Source organism: Atheta coriaria, unplaced genomic scaffold, assembly GCF_025399875.1.
Source record: "Atheta coriaria isolate IRGN ID8LTWV9N9 unplaced genomic scaffold, Caltech_Dcor_3.1 hic_scaffold_3_pilon, whole genome shotgun sequence".
Taxonomy (NCBI): Eukaryota; Metazoa; Arthropoda; class Insecta; order Coleoptera; family Staphylinidae; genus Dalotia; species Dalotia coriaria.
Genome location: NW_027045445.1, coordinates 9,048,693 through 9,062,517, shown reverse-complemented (window position 1 = coordinate 9,062,517; position 13,825 = coordinate 9,048,693). Strand labels below are relative to the sequence as shown.

Here is a 13,825-nt window from a genome sequence, read left to right as displayed (position 1 = left end):
CAACTTGTTTTGTGTGGGCAAAAATCGAAACGTCGACGCGTTCATTCTTCATTCCTTATCTGGGCCGGCGGCGTCCAGTTCGCACCCTTCCCGTGCGGCATGATGCTCCATGGCTATCGTCGCATTGTCATGCATTGTCCGCTTAACAACACGCGCACCGCCAGCGAGATTAAATTGACCCGCCACGCTCGAATGCTCGATTTTCATCCAGCACACATTCGGGGATATATTCACCTGGATTCAGTTTTTCATTCGTTGATATTCGCGCTGCTGGTTCATTCAACTTTTCGCATTCATCGTGTATTCGACGGCGCGATAATGACCAGTCTGGGGGCTGGTCGACTGCGGCGTCAATTCCAATGAGGACAGCCTTAATGCAAATTAAGCCAGTTGGGCGTGCAACGATGGTGGCGGCGGTGATTATTCAAATGATTTTCGAATAAATTTTTGCGAGAGATCACAAATTTTGGCATAAAATATTTTTATACAGGGTAAAAAGTAAAAATAATTTTTTTCCTCAAAAAAATTCTAAAATTTTGTTTTTGATATTCTCTAACTTCCAGGATGATGTATGCGTTGAAGAGCATAAGTGCACGCATACATATATTCATATAACTTAATAATAAACCATCCATTACTCGCCGGTGACCGAAGCGTCAGGCCCGCAAATATAATGCCCGCAGCAGCTCCGTTTTGTAGTTCAAGGTGAGCGATTACTCAACGCCATATTAACGCACATACACATGCGCACGCATACCAATCCGCAGTGCATCTCACACAAAGAACAATTCACAACAATGTAAAAGGTAATGTCAGTAATGTGGATTCAATGTGAATGCGAATGCCTCGTAATTTGTATGAAATTGTGTGCGCATTATAATCCGAGCCGTAATCATAATATTCATCACAATCAACAATTCAACTGATATAAATGCACTGGCCAGTGGCAGTCATTTTCGCGCAATTATAATCAAAAATTGGAAAATGGAGCGTGCGCAAAATAATAACCAAGGAGTGAATTGAGTCGTTTCAGATATGCCAAGTTGAAAACATGGAAAGTATTAAGTGTGTTAATGTGTTTTTCTAAATAAAGAAAAGGGGAATTTTCTGTTCAAGTATGTATCTCGTAAAAGTGCAATTAATTGCAAAATTTACTAAACAACTTGAAAATATTTAGTTTTATGCATTAATGAGTAATTAACTATCATAAAAACCCATATAAGAAGACACTGTCAAGGTCAGTGCATAATAATATGGCGTTTTAAAGTTAATAATAAAAAAATTCAAATTTAAACAAAACTATTCGTTCAGGCGAAATGTGTATTTATATATAATTAATTATTTAAAATTAATTATTATATTAATTATTACTTGAATGTAATTCTGGTTTATTAGTAAAATAAGTGAATTTGAGTGTGTTTGTTTGTTTGTGTCGCTTTCAAGCAAAAACTATGGAACAAAATTTTATAAATTTTGGTATAAAAATACTTTTAACCTAGGAAAAGCAAATAGGCAACTTTTTATCGCTAAAATATACCTACCTAGCTAGAAAGACGGAAAATATGAGATGAAGGTTGCTATTGTGATTCAATTATAGTTATAGTTACGTAATTCAAATCGAGATGGCGTTAAATTGCGTTATTAACATTTTTCTAATGAAAAAACGGTTATATTATTAAACCGGCCTATAATCTGCTAAATATTCATAAAAAATACAATATATTGTTGAAAAAACCTGGCAATTTAAATATAACATTGAAACCGGACGCTTTTTAAATGTATGCCCACAATAAACTAATTTAAAGATGCGATGCGATGAGATAAACGTGATATACAAATTGAAACACGCGACAACGTCGATGAATAAAACGCAATATCGAATAAAACAAAGCAGACAAAGGAAACAAATGACAACGATTCACAATGCGACAATTGTCTGCGCTGTGCCATTGTCACTGTTCGTCACACTGCCGTCTGCAACTGCACTCAACTCAACATTCAACAAAAGATTTCAAAACGCATTCCCAAGTTAATATCATATCACTAAACCAACAAAAACCGCCTGCACTAATTTTATTTTATTGTGTTTACCCTAAATACATCTCAATATGTCTCGTCAGTCTAGCGTGGGTGTGTGAATGTATCCTATTTGCTCCCCTGACGTGTCGCATGCGAAATCTATCAGCTCTTCTCCCCAACAACCCACACCGCTTCTGCAGCTTCGTGCAATCATCTCCCCACGCGCCCGCCCTACCGCTGCAATCCAGAACTAGCGAATTCCGGCGACGTCCCGTTACGGGATTATAAATCACGGCACGCGGCACGCACGTCAAAGCGTGACAAATTAACCCGGCACTCTACGGCTTGCAGTGCGCGCACGTACCAGACGTACTTAGACTTCTATCTTCTCTACCTGTAGAAACTTGAAGAATTCAAAGATTTCTATTCTGCATTTCAGAGAGTGAAAGAGTGAAAGCAGAAAACACAAGAGACGTGTCCTAAAGGAGCAGCTGGGGTGTCCTTCAAGTCCCAAAACTATACCGTCCCAACTTCACGCACCGCCAACGCGCACGACATTGAAAGATTCGTTTCGTAAATAGCAAAAAATGGTGAATTTTATTTAAATTTCGTTGTTTTCGTTCAGCGACAATACGAAACATCAGCGTGACTTGTTTATTTTTAGTGTATGTGTGGTTGCCTATAGTCAGACACCGTTCGGTGGGATTTCTAGTCGTAGTCGCAGCTGCGTAAGCTACGATACAAATTCATAATTAGCGCCCGCGTGTCAAACGTCGAGTTAAAACTAAAACTTTCAACGCTCCGGCTGAAACTTACATACACCAAACTTGTAATCATGGGTGGGTGGGTGGCGGAGACGCATGTGGCGTGAAAATAACAATTAATCGCGCCCCGACGCGGTCATTTTTCACCACGTGTCACATCACGCCGATGAAAAATGGCGGCGCGCAATTTCCGCCATTTTTCAATCGAAATATTTCACAAGCAAATCACAAAAAAACACGTTGTTAGTAATGAAAAAAATCATCAAATGTAAAAGATAAAAAATAAACAACAAAAAAACTAACAAATACCGCACAAAGAAAACAAATATGCAAAAAGGGAAAAAAACATTTTGAAGACATTTTGAAAGAGACACTCACCCCCTCCAGCGTCTTGACATTGTGCAGTGCGCCCTGTGCCTGCAGGGCCGCGTTGCGTGTGAAGAACGTCACGAAACAACAACCTGTAACAAAGAACACAAAGAAACGATAACGATAACGCATTTTAAACAATAACACACACTCACACACACACACAACACACTCAACACGCACATAAGAAACATTTAGTAAAAATATCAAATAAAGTAAACGCAACAAACGCAATATGGACGCACATAATACATGACAGTTAAATTGTGAATGTACACACGTAGCGCCATCTATGATGTAGTAGTGCATAAAGCTTAGCACGAAAACGCATAAAATGCAGTTTTATACGCGCTGCGTGGGGTGAAATTTTCGGGCATGGATGCGACAAAAGTCACCTCGGGTTTAAATAATTAACGCGCGGTTTAACGACGGCAGAGGGCACTTAGGGAGGCGGCGTAAAACGTGACGTCGCATACTGATAACGCGCACTACTAAAAAAATGATCACGCGTAAAAAATGTTATGACTTTTTTCACTTGGAGAAAGTGCCGCTTAAAAAATTAGTAGCAAAAGTTTTGAAACTTTGTTTACACTCGTTGGACTCTTAGAGTTTAAAAGCACACATTTTTTTCTTGTTAGGTTAGTGAGTAAGTAAACAAGATAGAAAAAACTAACGTGAAAAATAGGATAATGACCTATTACGGTCTTTTTTCTGATGTTTTTTCTTTCGTGTGGTTCTTGTTAGGTTGTTTGCTTGGAGAGCGAGAATGCGGGTTTATAACTCGGACGTTACACGACGCGACGAGCAAGGATTTGTTGTTGCGAGGAGTATGCGGGTTGCCTACACTACCACAGGCGCCATACCACTGCCAACGGAGGCGGATGGCGAGCCAACAAGGCAACTTTTTAATGATTTATTAGAGCGTTATTATGTTGGAAGTTCATCGTTCTTCCGCTTTGGAATTCTTCAGCGGGAAAACACCAAATAACGTATCAAATTACACACTTGGCAATAAAAGTAATAAAATAAAAGTTTATTTTTTAGGAGGAAAAGTATTCGATAGCCAATAAAATCAAATAAAAATAAAAACACGCGTTGGAAGATTGTGAAAGTCGTGGAAATGTGAAAAAAACGTAAAAAATTGCAAATTGACTAAAACTAAACGTTTTTTTCGCCGACGCTTTTCGTTTTCCTGCCGGCGATTTATTTTTACTTTTATTTTTCGAGACGTGGTCGTAAGGTCTACAACGGTGGAAGAACAGGAAGAGAAAACGAAAGGACATTTAGCACAAGTTACGAGCGCGTCCGCTTTATTTAGATGCAGATAAAAGTCCACCACTCGCAGAGAGCAACGCGCAGCGGGGCGCAACAAACGAGAAAAAATCAAATTTAACGAATACGAATATGCAGGACGTGACGCTTTTATTTTTTCCTCTCCCGTACATTTGCAGCCCTTAGTACTACTCACTCATGTTGAAAGAAAAAACATTTTTCACAAATAATGTAATAAAACAAAAAAGTAGATTTTGCAATCACTAAGAACCTTAACGACATTTTTTGCATTTTAAAAATCTGTTCGCAGATCGTAAAAAAGACGAAAAGTCTAAGAATTTGCTTGACTTGAGATGAAGCACAAAAAAGAAACCGAAAAGTATGATGAAACACGATGATACGCACGAAATGATGAAAAATACGAGGCAAAAATGTAATTTGCGTGGGGGGCAGAGGACTCGGCGTGCTCATCTTTTTATTTTCCTTTTGCAAAACACGAACAGCACAAGGAAAACACGCTGCTGCTCGGCTGGGAGAAAAACAACGCGCACGCGAATAATACGCGAGGACAAAAGGACGAGTACAAAGCGCGCGCGCGCGCCAGTGACGCGCTTAATAAAAATAACAATAAAGAACATGAGAGCCTCACAGCAGAGCGCAAGCATGTAACAAGTGACTGTGTCGCAAACAACAAACAGCCGAAAAATGTAATTTTCAGAGTGAGTGAATCACTAATATAACCACGTCAAACAGAAAAGAAAATCTGCACAAAAAAAAATTGCCCGCAATATAAAAGAAAAAAACTTTTTTTGTAAATAATAACTTGTTGCGTTTTACTCTAACACCCTGAGTTAATTTTTGGACTTTCATTAGGGTTAATGCAAAAACGTAGGAAACAATGCACGGAAATGTCAAAAGTCTCCAAACAATAAGATTTTTAATCAGTGTTAAAAGGTCCGACAAAAAATCACAGCGGAGATTTTAAATTTTTCACAAAACAGTTTTGTATTCCGTAATCTTAGTTTTGCAACTGACGGAAAAGTTGAAATTCTTCCTGACTTTGGCCATTTAGGGAGTAATCCTTTAATTAATTTAAGTTTTAGTTTTGCACTCTGCTACAGCGCCAGCGGAACAATTCGTCTTTTACTTTTAGACTTGCAGACTGGAAACAAAACTTTTTGCGAAACTATGCACCACTCAAAAGTCAAACAGGAAAATCTTAAAAGCCTCGGCTGGAAAAGTAATTGATGGTGTATTAACTATCAATTTAATCCTAACTTCAACTCTTCCGGTTTTCCTCTTATCGCCCGGCTCTAATGCGAAACAAATTTGTTAGCAAGCCCGAAAACAAGCAATCGCGCACAACCCTCCTCTGCGTTTCGTGTAAGGCGGATTGGATAATTTATAATAGAGCAACAAACGAGGGCAATGGCGGAAAACTGGAACTAAAACCCGATCTCTTCCCCTTCCCCGGCGCTGACTGCGTCTGGATGTGCTTGACGCTCGTCGGCGCGCACTAATTAGACACGCCAAAAACGTGATTAACCAAAAGCTACACAACAGCATCTCCCTCTTGTAGAGGCGTCTCGTTCGGTTAATTTGTAAACGAAATTGGGATCATATTTTAAATTCCGCGAGAAGCTAACAAGAAACCCTCGAGTATATTTTATATAATTAATTATTGCGAATTGCAATTTCTTGAAAATTTACACCACTTCTAGCGCCATCTGTTTACACAATGGATACACTTAACCTGTATTTTTTGACCTTTTACTAATTGCTTACAAAACGACACAAAGGATCATTCAAAGACCATTTCCAGCGGGTTTTTTTGTGTGTCGCAAAACGACTCTCATTCCTCCAAGCACAAAGCGCTGGGGAAAGGAAGCGCGGAAACGGATGTGCCGATCACTACTGCAGAGAAGTCCGTCCCGAGGAGTCAAACGATGAAAGGACCTGCCGAGTCCACGTAAAAAATAAGAATCGAGTAGTCTTTTACCAGCGCATAGAAAAGCCAGAGACAGGAAGTCGACTAGAAAATCCACTTCCTCGGCTAGAGGAGAGCACGGGATGACGAAAGGACACAAATGAGGATGAAAGCATCGACAAAAGGGCTCGCAAGATGGAGTGCATGAAGAGCAAATCCCATCAAACAACTCTCGACCGACAATACCAATGAAGCCTACTCGCATTCACGTCGAATATTTTTTTGTTAAGCTCTCTTAGATGACCATCAGGATCATTAAGTGTTGTCGCAACATGAAAAGGACTCAGACTGTTTGTTTTCCTTTGATTCTTAGTGAACTCTGTTTTATTTCTCTTTTCTTTACTTCCCCAGCAAAGGAAAAGCTTGGGATTCTTTGAATTAGTCGCAGACGAGTCATGACATCGTCTAGACTTATTTATTTGTTGATTTACTGACCCTGCAAGATGCCTAATGTAGGGAGAAAACAAAAATCGTGCTCATATTTCAAATCACGATACTGTTTCGAGCGAAATAAGTTGCTGAAACTTTTCTCTCTTTGTGGCCTGAAGCTGGCAGGCGGGGGCGCCTTGAAAATATATAAAGATTTAGTTACTCGTAATTTTTCATATCACTTTTTGTTTGCTGTGCGCCGGCGGGCGTGTTTGCCCACCTTGCAACTGATGCCAAACGCTTGCGGAGTAGAAAAGCGAGAAGAGTAACGGATGCTTTTCGAATTACTCTCGGGCGTAAATGTTTGTTTGCGTTGTAATGAACGAGCCGCGCGAGCGAAAAGCATGGAAGACAAAAAGCGTCGACCAACTCGTGCACGACGCCGAAAAGAAACTGTTTTAATGATTCGTTCATAAAGAAGCAAATATTTGCGCTGAAGGCATTCCGGACTCGCTTCACTCTACCAGCTCCAACACACTGCACCGCTCGGTCGATTTTTCCTCCTCTCTGTGTGTGTGTGTGTGTGGGATCTGTTTGTTTGTTTGCACGCGTCGAGCGCGCAGAGAGACTAGGAAAGAAATAACAGCAGCCACACCACTACCAACAGCAGTATCACGATAGTAGAGTATCAGCATCAGCAGCAACCTGTAGCGCTCCGTTTTGGCTTCGGCTCTGGGGAGCCCCCAAGGTTTCAGATGGTTGCTATGAAGAGACGCGAGTGTGTAGGGGTGGAGGGCAAAGCCAGCACGCTGATCGTTGATGTAATTACTGCTTGCTTACGGAACAGTTTCCGCAGTCTCTTCGGGCTCATCCGCATCGCATCGCGCGCTGCATTAGGTATAAAGATAGACACAACCGACACACGTACTCTACGCACATACTGTGTGTTTGCACAGCTCTCAATTACGCACGCCGCGATGCCTTCCAGCGCGTGGAGTACAAGTTGCCTAACATTATACGACACTCATCAAACATAACCAACTTCCGCTTCTATTTTATACAAAATCAACAATTGATTATCAATAGAATATAATTTTATATTGAGTAAAATTTAAGAAAATGTTAATTTTCAGGTTTTTAGATTGAATTTTATGTTTATATTGCAAAATTTTAATTTTGAGGACTTTAAACTTTAATTATTACCATCAATAACTTTAAAAAGTGTAAAAATTTGTTATTTTATACAAAATCAACAATAAATTAGCATTAAAGATTTTTTCGGATAATTTTTATCGTATATTGAGTAAAATTTGGTAAAAATATTTAATTATGATGTAATTTTGATGTTTTTAGCCTGAATTTTAAGCAAAAACCATTATTTCTTGCCAAATTTTAATTTTTAGACTCAAAACTATAATTAACCCTTTCAAATACCGCAAAACAAAGTAAAAAATGAGTTTATAAATTTATCAGAGAGTTTTGTGTGTTCATAGACTGCCGGTTGTCTAAATTATTTATTAGGAAGCTTCTGCGTTCACGAAGGAGGTGCGAGGGCGCACATAAGAACGCGAGCAATCTGCGAAAAGCCAATTAAATTCCGATCTTTATTATCCGGCGAGGCGCACATCAAGCGGCGGCATGAAGCTTCCTCTCCTCGGCGTAAACCGCCAAGCTTTACACTCGCAGCGAGTCTATGGCGACTACATTTTACTCCGAGTACTCTACTACGCGGTCGCTTTCTTAAGCGCAACCGCAAGCGATAAATAATTCACGCTACGAAAGGAACAAACGAACAAGTCGGGATCTTGAAGCAATAAACAGCGAAGAGGCGGATATTTAATTGGTTTCTGCACAGCAACAACAACAACAACCGGAACATTCAGTTGTGAAAACAAAATTTAAATCAAAGATTATATTGAAGACGTGAAAATATTACTCTTCATGCAGTATAGTAAGGTTATTCGTGACTTCAGGTTGAAGATGATGCAAGTAGAGATAATCGCGTTACTCACTTTGGAAAAGTCAGAAATATCAAGACGATAAAAAAATAATCATCCATCCCCAGGGTGGAGACGTCGAGCGAAGAGAGCGCACGCAACAAGTCGAAAAACAAAAGACGTCAGACGAGACGCGAGACAAGACGTCGGATGGAATTACAATTTTCTTTATTAAATTTATTACATTAGAATAACACCCCTCAAAACGCGCCAGACGAACACAAACCAAACAAAACTCAACCGGAAAAAAACAATAAAATATTAGTAAATAGTTTTTCTGTTGAAATTTATTAATTTTTCGAATGGAACCTAGTGATTTATATGATTGTTGATGACTGGGAATAAAATTTGCAACAAAATAAATAATTCCGATTCGGAAAATTTTAATTTTCTCCCGAAAACTCCGGAGACTCATCGAAATTCCGCTCGCGACTCTCGCAACTCATCGCAAGTTATTTTATGCATTCATCAGCGTTTTCCGCCCGCGTTGTATAGCGCCAGCGTTCGTTTTTCGGCAGAGTCATCATCTCGTAAAAATTTATGGCCGCGCCATTTTGATGACAATACCAACGTCGCTGTACACTTGAATCCGGTACAATTTTTGATTCTAAATGCGAATTTGCGCACAATAAAAATGGCGATGATTTAAATTCAATTCGGCACGCTTGAATTCGATTCGATTTGATTTGATTTGATTCTAGTCGCTCGAGTGGACTAATTGCGAATCGTAATTAACCGAAAATAACGACTGTCAATCAATTGGTTAGGTTAATTCGCTTTTATTTCAACCCGCGGGCGTTTTTCGGGGGTGTCTGCTAAATCTGACGGGTGGGTAATTTGACAGGCGACACGTCAGAAAATAAATAAAATCGAATAAAATCATAAAAATGTCAATTATTCAAGGGATATTAGACGAGGATTTGTCATGACGAGATAATACATCAATTTAATTATTTTTATCAATATCTCATAAAATAATCGAGATAAGGGAAAATTCTTGATTAGATAGATTAAGAATTAAATTCTGCGTTATATTACGTAAAGATTTTGTTGATTTAATATTTGGATAAAAAGTTAGAAGCATTTAAAGTGAAATAATTGAAAAAATCATAAAATTTACTAAAAATGCTTTAAAACATTGAAAAAACATTGTTTTATGCAAACATTGTTTACAGGGTAAAACAACATTTAATGCTTAATGGATTTCCACAGAAATCAATTAGATAAATTGATTGACGTTCCCGTAATGACTTAATTAGTATTGCTGTTTACACTCCAAGTTCAACTCGACTCAGACTTGTAGAAATTAATTAATAACTCAAAACTGTTTTGCAAATAAAGTAAAATTCTTGCAAAATTAGATTCAGAATTAAATTCTACAACTAATTCTGCAAAGATTTTGTTGCTGACATCAATACATAAAAAGTTATAAACAATTAAAGTTTGATTTTGTTAAAATTTAAAATTTTTATCAACTCTCCAAAAAATTCCTCTATAACTTTTGATAAGAGACTGTTATCAACAAAATATTTACATAAGTTCATGAAGAATTTAATCGTGAATATATTTCTGAAGAAATAATTAAAATTACTTAAATAGTTTCTGAGTAATTAACTAAAATCTACAATTTGAAATAAACGGTTAAGTTAAGTCGTTGATGGAATTTAAAATGTTGTTATTATTGCGAAAATACATTTCGTATGAAAATAGCTCCGTCTGCCGTCGTTCTTAATATCGACACGGACAAGACTTCAAGAAGTAAATGCGCGTTGTATTAATGAACGACGCAAGGCGGCGCGCTCCACTTGACAAAGTCGCCAAAGATAATTAATTTTCATCTCGACTTGGCGCGCAGCTCTACGCTACGCGTATTCACGCCAAATCAACAAACAAAATCCACGACGTGAAACATTCTCTATTTCCACTTATTTTTCTCAATATAAACACATTGTATGCTTTAAATTTCTTATTTCGCGCTTGATTCTTGATTAATTTAACTTTGTGTTGACTGTTCAGGTGCGATGAACAATATGCGATGTTTGTTCCGCCGTCGTGACGCGCAAATTAATAAAATTAATTAAACTTCCGCGTCGTTGACGAATTTTCACCATCTTACATATTTAATGCAAGACAAACACTTGCAACTTTCATTATCAGCGTCGTTGAAATATAATTTAAATTAAAAATAAATGTTAGTGTTTGTTGCGTATACTTGGTTGCCTACCTAGTTTGTTAGTTGTTCAAATTAGGTTATGTAAATTTTAGGGAAAAGAGGAAAGCCTACCTTTGCTACATCCGGTGGCCTTGTCGCGCAGTACATTGATCGAATGCACACGACCGTACTCCTCGAACATCTTCTTGAGCTCGTTCTCGTCCATCGTGCGCGGCACTTGCCCGACGAACATCTTAATATTATCGGAATCGGGCTGTTCTTGGTCCAGTAACCCAACGGGCGTTCCATTTCCGCTGCCTATATTTGTTACCATTGCAGTGGGATTCTGTAGGAGACCGTTGGCGGCATTGCCGGTTAACATACAGCCACCGCCACCACCACCGCCGCCACCTACCGCCGTCAGTGAGCCGTTGTTTAACGCGTTGTTGTTCGTCGTTTGATTGTTGTTATTATTGACGTTGTTGTTGTTATTCATCGACGTCATCGTATTGTTATTCAATCCCATACTACTGAAACAAATCCAAAGAAAGTTTTTTTTAATGAAAATGAATCCGGAAGTAAACAATTAGCGAATGGGAAATTAAGGTGTAATGGATTACAACGGAAAACAAGATAAACTCTCGGCGAATAGTGTGAAAAACAAGAAAATTACTGAATTAACGCGGAAATAAAGAACTTGGAAATACCGGGTAAAGAAAACAATGAAAAACAGGAAGTGGAGAGAAGATGAAAGGCGGAAATGTTTGTTATTGGACTTTCCACCGCCGTCAATCGCTTAACTAACCTAATCGCAAACTTGACACAATCCGCCAACTAATTTTCCGGTTTTCCGGTTTAACGAATTCCGGAAAAACAAACAAAACTAATTCCGTCGAATTATTTTATTGTTTTTTTATGTCGTTGTAATTTTTTTGTTTGGATTCTTTTGTTTGTTGGCAAATAAAAAACCCGGAATCGAAAACGTAGCTTTTAATTGGCTGCGCCCGGGGAAAAAATTCGTGGCTCCAACAAAACTATGAGCGCGCAGAGAAACAAAAACTCAGCTCATCGTGCATTGAAAGTAACAGAGCAGCCGGAAAACAGGAAAAAGTTTTTTCCTACAAAAACACTACTGCTATGTAGCTATATGGAGAAAAACAACGTATGTTTTGCGAAGAGTAGAAGGAAGCACTGGTAGAAGCGAAAGAGTAATATGGGTGGTGCATATTGCGAAATTAAAAATTCCTTCCGGGCTACACACGCTCTTCCCGCGCGCATCGCATGATGATGCACGCGCACGCAGACTTTCCGGTTGCCGACTTTCCACGGTTCGTATTAATTGCGAACGCAGAAACGAAAAAACAAAAAATTCACTGCGCGCGCAACTTTAAAACACACAAAAATGCGCAGGGAAGTAAAATAATGTTGAAGCGAGCGGCGAGGGCGCGCGCAAATGAAGAAAAACGCGTTAGTGGCGCGTAGAAAAGACGGATTAAACAACACAAAGGTTCATTTGCTGCATTTTTAATTACAAAAATGCCTTTGATCGCAAATTCTGCAATTTTTTAAAAATTATGTCTGCATGATGCAAAACCCCCAACAAAAAATCTCATATTTCCGGTCACAATCGGTTTTTAATTAAGTTTCATATTCGCTCGCGTCACGTTTATTGCAAATATTTCATTTGTTGCAATAGTTGAGCTTTTAAATTAAATACCTGAGTTTGCAATTGAACAACTGCGCATTTCGGTTAAAATAATCAAATTGAAATTTCATTAAATTTAGGAAAATGTCATTTAATAATGATTGAGCCGTTACATGACACCTAAAAAAATTTTCCAGTATTTTTAAATTAATATTTCACTTGCTGTAACAGTATATTAAGTATCAAGTGACTAAAACCCGTGACTAAACTACTTTAGTCACGGCTTTGGCCGTCCGTGTCTAAAATTTCACTTTTGTGTCTCAAAATTGAGAAAAACTGGCATTTCAAAGATGGAAAAAAAAAGTTTGTTTTTTGTGAATATGTTACAACTTTGTTAACATGTTAAAAAGTTACATTTCCATGTTGATACCCTGCACTCAAATAAAAATTAAATATCATAAAAGCTAAAAAAATTACACGCAATGAAGAATGAAAGAGAATAAAATGCGCAGCGCAAAATGAATAATTAAAAAAAAGAATGCAATAAAACACTTGTATGAATTTCGCTTAAATGTGCACAAAGCGAAATGAATACATGATAAATGAATAAAATGTTCCCGCTCACCAGACAAAGCTTACTGGAAAAAAGAGGGGCGGCGAAGAGGCGGCAAAAAGTAACATTCCATAAAAAGTCCACCGGCGTACAATACCACACAAAGCACTCAAATGACAAAAAAAAACAACAGAGTCATAACCACCCCGAAAATCAACGGATATAAAATAATACATAACAAAACAAGAAAATAAAAGACATAATTATTTTATAATATAACAAAGGAGTAAATAAAAGAGTAGTTTTTGTTGCAGCAGTCGTAATAAAGTCGGAAGTGGAGTCGATAAGAAGATAAGCAAGTTTCAATCGTCGTGCGCAAAGTTTGCAACCAGACACGCGGACCAAGCACGAGTGAGTGAAGTAGCGCATCCATCAACGCGTAAACTAGGCAACCAGACAAACTTTGCGCGCAACTTTTCAAAGTTTTATTATCGCGATAAACTTTTAAGTTGGAAACAAGACAAATTCTATGCGAAAAATGCTAAAGTATTAAAAATTATAAAGTTTTACTAACTTCTACTAACATAAATGGCAAAAATTACAATTATTGATTAACAACTCAGAAACTCTCATCAAAAATCTATTTTTAATTCATTTTAAAAGCAAAAATATCTCGAATTACAATTTTTTACAGATAA

General features: G+C 38.0%; 1 protein-coding gene across 9 annotated transcripts in view; it reads right to left on the bottom strand.

The window, feature by feature from the left end:
- LOC135789943 (CUGBP Elav-like family member 1) overlaps window positions 1-13,825 on the bottom strand; it is a 101,228-nt gene that overhangs the window by 19,378 nt on the left and 68,025 nt on the right. For 5 of the 9 annotated variants that reach the window (XM_065300022.1, XM_065300024.1, XM_065300016.1 and 2 more), the window contains 2 exons: window positions 11,062-11,459; window positions 3,162-3,244 (listed from right to left, as the gene is read on the bottom strand). In XM_065300022.1, coding sequence (XP_065156094.1) covers window positions 3,162-3,244; window positions 11,062-11,459 — 481 coding nt within the window. The remainder of the gene's footprint in view (window positions 1-3,161; window positions 3,245-11,061; window positions 11,460-13,825) is intronic. The other 4 variants (XM_065300025.1, XM_065300017.1, XM_065300019.1 and 1 more) reach the window with 1 other exon arrangement.